Below are 12,041 nucleotides of genomic sequence, written 5' to 3' on the forward strand. Positions count from 1 at the left end.
TTATATTTATCTTCTGTGAAGCGAGATGTTCTAGAAATGTTTGTAATATTTCTCACACTACCACTTAAATCCTACATCATTTTCAGAAGCTCATTTTCACCCTATACTAAACTTACATATTAAAATAATAAGTTTAAAGGAAACTTTTGGAAAACAGTTTAATGTTAAGCAGATATGTTAAAATCTTATACTTTGGATTATTATCTTTCTTTATCAAAAACAGCAGTATCAGCTGGGCATGGTGGCTCACACCCGTAATCCCAGCACTTGGGGAGGCCGAGGCTAGTGGATCACCTGAGGTCCAGGAGTTCGAGACCAGCCTGACCAACATGACGAAACCCCATCTCTTCTAAAAATACAAAAAAATTAGCCAGTTGTGGTGACGCATGCCTGTAATCTCAACTACTTGGGAGGCTGAGGCAGGAGAATCGCTTGAACTTGGGAGGTGGAGGTTGCAGTGGGCCGAGATTGCGCCATTGCACTCCAGCATGGGTGACAAAAGCGAAACTCTGTCTCAAAAAAAGAAAAAAACAAAAACAAAAAACCCAGCAGTATCTTAAAAGTAATATCGTAGAAATCCCTTATCTAGGACTTGTCTATCCCTTAAAATATTGATCATAGTTCCAAACAACAGCCAACTATTTCAATTCTATAAAATGCTAGAATCCAAACACAGAGAACAGAGCAAAACAAACCTTAACAATTCATTAGCTGTGTGATTTGAGGCAAGTTACTTGATTTCTTGATCTTCAAAATGGAGAAGTACAATCTATTCCTATGGCTATTGAGAGGATTAAATGAATAAATTTATGTAAAGCACTCAGGAAAGTATATGACACATAGGGAGTACTATATGAGTGTTTGGTTATATCATTACAATCATTGCTATTATTAATTGAAGGCTCAATGTTCCAAAGGCAAAACAAGTCAAAAAATCCCTTCACTTTATAAATTAAAATAATTTACATAATATTATATAAAAAGTTTATTAAAGAGCATTTGTTTTAATATCACAAAAGGTTACACAAGCTAAATGAAACACTTTTTTTGGAGTCATCTAACAAAGACTGTGCTCAAAACTCTCTTGATTTCATAACCTGGTAGTTCTGTAATTTGACAAACACAGGACTTGGTGGCAGATATGAAATTTAAGCCCTGCTATTCATTTTTAATTCCAATTTATTGCTCACGCTTCTGACTCCATCATGGGAAATGTCTATTTGTGGATTAGGTTCAAAATTCACTAAATACATATAAAAAATATCTTCAGAATATACTTTATTAACAATAAGCCATCAAACCAAATTTGAAACCTGTCACGAACTAAAAAATAAAAATAGAAAGTACCTGAGATTCATGTGGAATGAAGGAAATATTTATTTCTTTACATCTTCTTATTGACTTGGAGCAAGAAGCCTTAATTTTGTTAAAGAGATTATCAGGGCAAACTGAGGGGAAAAAAAAAACAAAGCATATAGTTACATCTATATCTTTATTCCTTTTAAATAAATAATTCTAACATCCAAGAATAGTTATACATAATTACTGGCTTTCACAGAGTTATTATGAGGACATAAATAATATATAAATATTATTATTTGCTTTACAAAAGATATATTCTAGTGAAAAGGACTATAACAGAAATTCCATCTTTCCCATTCACATCCACCATAACCTCAGATATATTTCCTTAAAGATCTGCTAACAGAGCAAACTGAAATTGTTAGGAAGAAAAATCACATCCAAACTTATGACTTAACAAACAGCAGCACTTTCAGGACATCTTAGAAATTTATACTACTTTTCCAAATTGCCACTAAGTGATCCATACTACAATCATACAACACAAATCATTAATTTTTCCTTCAATTAAAGGCAGCTTTCTAACATTAGAAAATTCTAAGACTCTATAATACTAAGTTCTGGAACTCAGAGCCAGTGTTTTTCCCCTTTCATCAAAAAGTTTATCATTCCATTAGATCTAGGTTGGAATATCAACCACTGGCTCCTAGTATCTTTTAACATGATATCCTTTAGCCTTAAGATTCCTTAAGTTAAAAGAGGGTTCACATTCATTAAATTTCATCAATTCCATAAACATGATGCTCTGTATAACAAGGTTACATTACAAATACTTATGGTGTGACATTTTTTAAAATGCAAACTATTAGGCATGAGATAAAAATTTATAAGAAAAATGATATACTACTTACTTAAAGTGAGGAACCTCTAATAGCAGAGACCAAGACTTAACTTAGATAAATGATATTTTTATTTTGAAGTATATTATATAACATATAACATAAGACAGTATTGTATGTGTCTTTGGACTTCTCTGTGATTCTTTAGTTACCAGTTTTCTATGTGATCATACGGCAGAGTAAGATAAATGTGACCAATTTTCTCCCTTTATATTTGCCAAACAGATGGCTGTTTTCTTCAGTGCCCTCTCAAAAGGTCTTTGTTTTTCACAAGAGAATCAAATCCCTAACTGAAACGCTGATTAAAAGTATTTCTTCCTGTCAGCAGCACAGGATTTGAGGGCTAGCCCTCTCTACCCATCCCTCACATCCCGGCATCCCAGGAAAATGATTGTCTTTTGAAAGCAGTTGGGAATAGTTTCTTTTAATTTTCTATCCCCTTAATATGAATTAGGATAGATATAATCTTACATTTTTAGATTCTTTCTAGCCTAATTAGAATAAATGATAAATAGAAAATCACCAGGACTGAAATAATATTATAAAAAGTAGATACTTTAATGACATTTTGGGCTGATTTTTTAAAAGTCGACAGTTTAAAACCAATGGGATTTTGAACAATGAAGCAATAACTTTTTAAAAGACTTACAGTCAGTGAAGTAAATATATGCTGCTTTATACTTGTTCTCCGATTTACTTGCAAAATCATGCAAGAAACAATCTACAGACTTAAAAAAGGTTAGATGTTAATACACGTTTTATTAAATATTAATTTAAATATGTTACCTTCTGAAATGACTAAGATTATTTTATTTCAGTGATAAAATAAAACTTTACTGGCTAAAAGTTTAATTTGTAAACTGATTTTTTAAGATGCTACATTCTCCAGCCAGTGATAGCTAATAAAGTAGTAACGTAAAAAGAGTAAGGTAATATTAACCAGTTTTGGTTTTGAAAAAAAAAAAAAAAAGAGTAAGGTAATATGTATGAACAGGATGCTCTTATTGGCAATGAAGAGGTCTAGGAAAACTGAAACAACATAAAAGACAAGACTATTGGAATATAACAGATTAAGGAACTAGAAACCAACATACTATAAGTATCATCTACATGGATAACGAACCACCAAGACTTATGACTGGAGAAGTGTTGAAGTGAGACACAGTGAGTGAGAAGCTTAAACTATCAAGTGATTAGAAAGACCCAAAGCTTGGTAGGTGACTGCAAGAATGAGGAATATACAATTTTATATCTTGCTTTTGTCACTTAACATTCAAAATGACCATTTATCTAGGTCACTGACAACCCCAAGAAAAATTATTTTTAATGGCCACATGGGTTTTCATTTATTTATCATTTTATTCATATATTTCATTCAGATATCATCATATGGTCTATTATTTATTAATGCTAAAATTTAATTAGATTTATTTACTACCAGAAACTTAGCTAAACCATTTATTTCCTAACAATAAACTCTAAAATATAAAACATTTTTTAAGGTTCTTGATAAAAAATTACAAACTATTTTCCAAAAAGGCTATATCAATCTATACTCCCACTAGCAGTATATGGTAGTTTCTGCTCCATTATCCACTGATAACCAGAATAGCCAAAATGCACACACACATACACACCCATATATATATTTTAAATCCCTCTGCCAATTTGCTAGGTGAAAAATGGTGCTTTTAAGTTGCATTTTTTTTTCCAATCATGAATTTTTATCTTATGGAATTATATTACAGATAAGATATAAAATGTCATTAAAACCCACTAGCAGCCAACATGTAGAGACTAAAAAGTGTGTATCTTTTTGTTTTTTTTTTAAATGTCTGCTGGAGTTTTTTAGAAGTGAAATGAAACAGGGACTGCCAAATTAATGTTCTACATGGGAATAAGTGAGAGATCAGGTTTTCAAAAATGCATTCTCAGATATTGTACAGAATAAAGAAATCTGATAATTTGGCTCTAAAAGGTTGGTATCAAGTATGAGTTAGGTCATAGAGTCAGATTACAAACTAAAGAATTTCCTTTCACATAAAATATATATATACACAGATATATACCCATCTTCATATATACATACAAATATGCTACAGGAAAGTCACTGAGATAAAGAAGTAATCCAAGACTATAGATTATTTCTTTTACCTACATTACCATCCCCCTAAAAGGTATATAGTTCAATAGGAACTGCATGAAAAACAGAACATGCAAAGAAATGTTATTTTATACAATTTAATTCTGCTTTCATATATGGGGAAAAAAGGAATCCTTTTACTTATACATTCTCATTGGGAAGAATGCAAATAATCTTCTAACACAGAAAAAAACTTTCCTAAGCAAACTAGTTTATGGCAATATTTTTCTACTAAAGGGTACTTTATTACTATGAATTTTCTGTTAGTAAACCATAACAATGGTGAAATATTGATGAACCTGCTTTTTAAGGCCTCAAAATACTCACCTTTGATGTTGGAGTGATGAAATAAAGAGCTTTCATTTGTCTGACAGGTTCACGATTCTTATAAATATTCTCTACAACTAACAAGAAAAAAGGTCATTTTATATAACCAAATATTTATATACTTAAAATAATTTTTAAATAAACTTTACTGTACTTTCCATTTATAATAATATGAAAATACATTTACAAATAATATGAAAACAAAAACATTTACTGGGTTTAACATTTTCTTTGTCTTCACTGGATACATTTTAAAATCCTGAAAAATGAAAAATGAAAATTCATTTTCTTATATGAATAATGTAAGAAATTATTCATTTCTTAAATGAATAATTCATTTTCTTACATGAATTATTCATTAAAATTATAATAACCTTGCAAGTATTTTACAAATGAGGAAACTGAGGCTTAAAGAAGTAACTTATCCAATCACACAGTTAGGAAGTGGAACAGGCAGGCTTCTAACCCAGATGTGACTCCAGAGCCCAAGTTTTTACCTGCCACAATGCTGTTTAAATAAATTGCCGATTAACTCCTATTCTTTCAAAACCACACATATTTATTTTTTCAACAACAGAACGTCACTAGAATTTAGTCAATTATATTTTTTATTATGGAATTAAGCAGTTTATAAGATTAGCTAAAGCAAAGTGAATATAAAGTCAATAAACTTTGTCAAATTAACTATTTAAAGCTACATATATATTTCTTAAAACTAATTTAAAGTATCCTTCAACAAATCCAGAGAACCATCTTCCAAGATTCATGTTGACAAAGGGCCTAGAAAGAATTAACATTAATGTGACTGGCAAGAGAGGTTGCTGCTGGACTTCTCTTTTAAATATGGTGATTTCCTTTTCTCATTCCTAAATGTATATTAGTAATGTATAGGTTTATCATAACTACTACTAGACAACCAAATAATATTTCCAAGGAAAAATTTAATCTTTTTATCTTCATTCTCAACTATTATAGTTTTACTTGAAAAAATTAAGGTTTAATCTGTTTTCATTTATTTCAATTGTTTAATGCTCAAAATGGAGTGTCTTACAGTCATGTTATACATATTATTTTGTTTGGTGAATAATGTACATGTTAAAACACTGAAAATACTGTGACAGATATGATTTAGGGCTCAGGCTCTGAAAATATTCTGAAATCTCTTTATTAATAACAGAAAGTGCCACTTCTCCATTCACTGAAAAATACACATCTATCAAACAACTAAAAAAACAAAGAGAAAGGTCTTTAATAGTGAAAAAGAATAATCTAATTCCCAGTCTGTTTTTTACTTTTTATTTATTTTTTTGAAATAAGGTCTCGTTTTGTCACCCAGGCTGGAGTGTAGTGGCACAATCAGGGTTTACTGCAGCCTTGACTTCCCTGGCTCAAGCAATCCTCCTGCCTCAGTTCTCCAAGTAGCTGGGATTACAGGTATGTGCCACCATGCTTGGTTAATTTTTTTGGATTTTTGTAGAGACAAAGTCTCACTATGTTGCCCAGGCTGGTCTTGAACTCATGAGCTCAAGTGATCTTCCTGCCTCAGCCTCCTGAAGTGCTGGGATTACAGGCATGAGTCATTGTACCCAGCTTCAGTTTATTTTTTTTAAGGTTTTACACTTGACTTTATTCTCCACTCAAGTAGCAAATCCTGACAGAGCATTTTTTTTCCTGATTTTCTTTTAATCCCAAGACACTACTAAATATTTTCATGAATCACCTGAATGACAACAGAAAGTCTGACTGCTGAACCTGCCAATGCTCAGTTTCATAGAGGGATTTTCAGGAGAGCTAATGTGGAACTCAAAAGGACAGTTTTGAGTTTAAGTTAGAAGATATGACTACAATTAAACCATAGCAAACTTAGGTGGTTCTGGAGGATATCAAAGGTATCCCACAGCAGCGAGCTCTATGATATACAGTCCTATGAAATGCTTCTCAAAAATAGCTTTCTGTGGCCAAATAAGTTTAGAAAACTGAATACTATCATTTTACCCACGGGATCCACTTATACCTTGGCATATAAAGACTCTGAAGTCCTAAAGAAAGCTGTTGAGCTCTGTTTAATACTGTTTCCTAAACGTACTGGCCACAGAATCCCTTCCTTGAAGAATATCTATTAATAATGAGCATACAGTAAGAAACAATGGTCTACAAAATGCAATAAAACCTCCCTACAGTGCATAATGGCTCTGCAGTTCCACAGAACTTTTATGTATTATCAAATGGTTCTCACCCTAGTTTCACATCAGAATGACCTTTCAGAACTTAAAAAACTTAAGTGGCTTAATCAATATTTCACTTATCCAGTAGTAGAAAAATCAAGGCTTCAATTTTCTAATTTCTAGTTTAGAGCTTTTTACATTGAGGGTCAGGAAGACCACAGTTGAATATGTAATCAACAATAAAGGTTACTTTATGGCTGGGCATGGTGGCTTACACCTGTAATCCCAGCCAGCACTTTGGGAGGCCAAGGCAAGTGGATTACTTGAACCCAGGAGTTTGACACCATCCTGGGCAACATGGTGAAACCCTGTTTCTAGCCAAGAAAATATACAAATTAGCTGGGTGTGGTAGTGTGTGCCTGTAGTCCCAGCTACTTGGGAGACTGAGATGGGAGGATTGTTTGAACCCGGGAGGAGGAGGCTGCAGTGAGCCAAAATCGCACCACTGCACTCCAGCCTGGGTGACAGAGTGAGATCCTGTCTCAAAAAAAAAAAAAAAAAAAAGATTATTTTATGTATAATCATCAAAACATAAATATTATATGGTCAGACTTTCTTGAGAATACTGGGTATGCTTTTGAACTTCATTAAATTAGGAGTAACGGACGGTACATAAACTACATTAGGATCCAAAATATAAATGAATTATATTTCACTTGGAGCCTCAGATTCCTCATTACAAATGAGAGTATTTATCTGTCTTCATAGGGTTATTATGAAGATCAAATTTTAATAAGTGAGTTAAAGGATGATGAATTAAGAATAACATGATTATGCATGTTACAAGATATTGGTATTTTCCTCAATAGGTAATACAGATTAATATCTCAATAACAGAATCCCGCTTAGAGGAAGATAACTTCTTATGACATTATGATTTTTTTTCAGAATCTGTAAGTATTTCAAATTTTCATACTAAAACTGATTTAAACTTATAATTATTTGTCTCATTTCTGGTAATAAAGATAAATTTATGAAGTCAGCATTATGCATTTGTAAACATGTACAACAGTTGATTTTATGACATAAATCTTGATATCCATTTTAAAGCGATATATGAAACCATAAACTAAATCAAAATACTGAAGTAAAGCTTGTGTATCAATATACAAAATTGTTTTATATATATATATATGAGTAAAACATTTAAAGAACAACCTCAACAAAGCAATTGAGTTAGGCTTGGTTAGAGGTCTTAATTATATGTCTCAGCTGAGGGAAAAAAAAACTGACAGAAGATTCAGAGAAAAGAATGTTAAATCTAATCGTTATGGCTACAGTAATTTAAAAAAATAAGTTCCTTTGAAACACAATTACTAACTAAAATTTAATACCTCAGATCTCCCCCAATTACAATTAAAAAGTGTTCATGCCAAGAATAACACTTACCAGTAATACCTTCTTCTAGAAGATCTGTCATTTTGCAACACGATGCCAAAAGCTTAGTGGTAAATTCATCTAAAAGCATTATCTTAAAACAAACACAAATTTAAAAATACTGTAAGCATCCTATTACCAAGAATGAAAAAAAGAATTTTATCCATTAAACTTTATAAGCCTTTTATAACATAAAATATCAGGACAGTAGGCAAAATGATCTCATCTTTTATCTTGCATGAGCTAGAGATTTTCTCAATATACATGCATATAGTATTGTACATAAGTAAGCAAACAGAAATACTTCTAATTTGAAGCATAGAGCTTATTCATTTTAAATGACACTATGTTTAACATCAAATTTTCTTAAAATTACAATTGCCACTTGTAGAACAATTATTGCACAAAGCACGGTTTTAAGTAATTTCCATGGATTAATTCACCTCATATTTACAATTACCATATGAGGTATTACCATCACCATTTTTATAAACAAGGAAACGGGGCAGAGAGAGGTCAAGTAACTTGTGCAAGGAGCCACAGCTATTAAGTGGTGAAGTTAGTATTTGGAGCCAAGCAGTGTGATTCCAGACCCTATATAGTCATCCCTCGGTATCCATGGGGGTTCGAGGACCCCTATGTATACCAAAAATCCATGGATGCTCAAATCTCTTATATAAAATAGTGTATTTGCATGTAACCTACACACATCCTCCCATATGTCAAATCATCTTTAGATTACTTATACTAGAATACCTAATACCATGTAAATACTACGTAGTTTTTACACTGTATTGTTTTTAAAGTTTGTATTATTTTTTATAAGAGCAAGGTATGCAAACTCTACCTTCCATTCGCCTTCTTTCTTGCAGTCATCAAACACTGTTGCTTTTATCTCTGTTTAAAAAAGAAAGGAATTACTTAGGAATTAAATAAACAGAAACATAGTAATCCAAAGGGTCCAAAATGGCTAAGGAAAAATCCAATTTGAAATTTGTTAAACTACATAAAAAGCATACATATTTGTTAAACCTTATGGAAAAATCCAATTCTAATACCTAGCCTATACAGTACATTTAAACTGTAATCAATTTTTTAACTTTAAAAGGTATTATAAAAAGGGTTAATATATTTAAGTACATGAACATACCGAGAAAATATTTCTAAAATTATTACCTGATTTGGTTTTTCCTATTCTACTTAAATCCCAAGTAAAACAAGATGAAAACAAAAAACCCATGGGAACATCCTTAAGTTGCCCATTGCTAAATTATATCTGATGACCAAATCTGCATAAACATTTTTCATACTGATTTACTAAATTATGCTTTTCAACAATACGTATCACAGAATTTGGATACCAACATTCAGTCTTGATTTATAATCAATAAATATGTTCCTTACAATGATTTTCAAAATTATCTAAATATGTTTTAAAAATTAGTTCACTGATTTAAAAACATTTTCCATTATGTATTAAATAATTTATGTGGACAATTTATACAAATATCTGTTCTACTGAATAAAACAATTTCCCACACTATGTTTTATTAATGTTCAATTGATTTTAAAATCGGTAGTAATACATAGTAATACATAAAATATAATTAAAATATAAATTATAGTAACCTGTTTTTCATTAATTCTTGTTAATGAGATGGTTATTTCATTAACTTAAGCTTTTCCATTTCCTAATTTATATTTAAGTTAATGCTTTTGGGAAATTTATCAACAAATTTTTGGTAAGAAGTCATGTTAAAAAATGACGGCTCTTCTATCAGAGGGTATAAATAATAACAGTTACTGTGGTACAATAAAAAATATTTGGTTTTTACCCCCTGTTCCTGGCACAGAGCCCCTAAAGCCCTTGGAATCTCCTGAGTGATAGCATCTCTTCCGTCTGCAAATGAAATGACTCTTGGGTGAGGGGCCCCTACATAGCTTTAGATTGAGGGCTGGTCACCAGACCAAGCCATGTTTAGAGGGATGGAACTTTCAGCCCCACCCCAGGACCTCTGGGAAAGAAAAGGAACTGGAGATTGAGTTCAATCACCAGTGATGTAATCATTCATGCTTACACAATGAAGCCTCCATAAAAACCCCTTAAGAGAGTTTGGAGAGCTTCCAAGGTGGTGAACAAACCATTGTGCCAGGAGGGTGAGACACCCACCTCCATGTGGATAGAAGCACCTATGCTTAGGACCTTTTTTGACCTTACCCTATGTACCTCTCCAACCTGGCTGTTCATTTGTATCTTTTGTAATAAACTGGTAATAGTAAGTTAAGTGTTTTCTGAAGTTCTGTGAGCCATTCCAGCAAATTAATGAACCTGAAAGGGAAGGGGGGTTGTAGGAATTCCTGACTTTGTAGCCAAGACAGACAGAAGTGTGGGTAACCTAGGGACTTGGTACTGGCATTTGAAGTGAAGGCAGTATTGTGAGACTGAGCCCTTAAACCTGTGGAGTCTGACACTAACTGTTCCTAGCTAACTAGTTCCTAACTAACTGGATATCCTACAATTCATTTCAATTCTGACACTAATACAGTTGGTGTCCAGAGTTGGAGAACTGGTTGGTGTGAGGGGGGAATAAAACACATATTTGGTATCAGAAATGTTGTTAGTAAAAGCAATTCAGTTATTTATAGTCATTTTCAGAATTGTGATCTGGAAGGTTGTATTGTGATTGAGAAGATTTGGAAGTGTTATGAAATATCAATTGAGATAATTATATATTGTTTGCTAGGAGGATTATAGCGTTATATGAGAATTATGGTGAAAGTCTGAAATATTTAACCATAATTTAAGCCAAAAGTGCTGGCTTCTAGAACCCTACAGGCAAAAATAAAGGATTTTCTCAGGTAGAGCTCAGATACAGAAATATTATGTTGCTTTTCCTTTCAAAGCTAGCGTCATTCCTTATACCTCAAACAAGCTGAAAATTGAAGACATTTGCTTGTTTTTATCAGATTTATTTGTGTCTTTCTCTTAAGAAATGAATGCTCATGGAATTTATGATGGAGCAGACTGGAGAAAAGCTCCCCAAGCAGAAGTCATCTCATTACAGTCTTTGAAACCTTAGAACTGCATTGTCCTAGATGGTGGAAACCAGCCATATCTGGCTATTGAGCACCTGAAATGTGGCTAGTCTGAACTGAGATATCCTGTAAGTATAGAATACATGTGAGACTTCAAAAACCTTAGTACAAAAAAAGAATGTAACAAACTTATTAGGTCAAATATAATATATTAATTTTACCTTTTTACCTTTTTATGTGACTACTAGAAAATTTAAAATTACATATGTAGCTTGCTTTAAATTTCTAATGATAGAACTGTCTTGGAATCTGAAGATACTTGGATCTATCTGTGTCTGCCAGAGGAAAAAAAAAAAAAAGAATCTGAAGATACCTAGAGAGTCAGTGTTATTGTCTAAAAGAAAGAACTAGTTTTATGGAGATAGTAAGGGCATTCATAAAAAGTGACACAGTCACAGGTAGGTATGTTTAGAGAGGAGTCAAAGGAAATCATATCAACAAATACTATAGAACTAAGGAGGTATTTCCTCTAAATACTAATGAAAATCTTTTGACCTTATATCCGTTTCTCTAGCATCCTAAATATGGATATACCTCAAGACTCAATTCTCTTACTTTTGCTCTGCTTGTTCTCAGAGCAAAGGTAAGAGAATCTGCTCCCATGGCTGGTCTCCTCAGAGACCATATTCATCATCAAAGTTTCATCTATGATATTAATCTTTCGATTTTCCA

The 12,041-nt window shown here is 32.3% G+C and overlaps 1 protein-coding gene across 3 annotated transcripts in view; it reads right to left on the reverse strand.

The window, feature by feature from the left end:
- Positions 1-12,041, reverse strand: part of STXBP3 (syntaxin binding protein 3) — a 68,857-nt gene that overhangs the window by 50,229 nt on the left and 6,587 nt on the right. For all 3 annotated transcript variants that reach the window (XM_054503571.2, XM_063664579.1, XM_063664578.1), the window contains exons 2-6: positions 9,121-9,170; positions 8,286-8,367; positions 4,672-4,748; positions 2,851-2,929; positions 1,348-1,448 (exon numbers count right to left, since the gene is read on the reverse strand). In XM_054503571.2, coding sequence (XP_054359546.1) covers positions 1,348-1,448; positions 2,851-2,929; positions 4,672-4,748; positions 8,286-8,367; positions 9,121-9,170 — 389 coding nt within the window. The remainder of the gene's footprint in view (positions 1-1,347; positions 1,449-2,850; positions 2,930-4,671; positions 4,749-8,285; positions 8,368-9,120; positions 9,171-12,041) is intronic.

This window comes from Pongo pygmaeus, chromosome 1, assembly GCF_028885625.2.
Source record: "Pongo pygmaeus isolate AG05252 chromosome 1, NHGRI_mPonPyg2-v2.0_pri, whole genome shotgun sequence".
Classification (NCBI taxonomy): domain Eukaryota; kingdom Metazoa; phylum Chordata; class Mammalia; order Primates; family Hominidae; genus Pongo; species Pongo pygmaeus.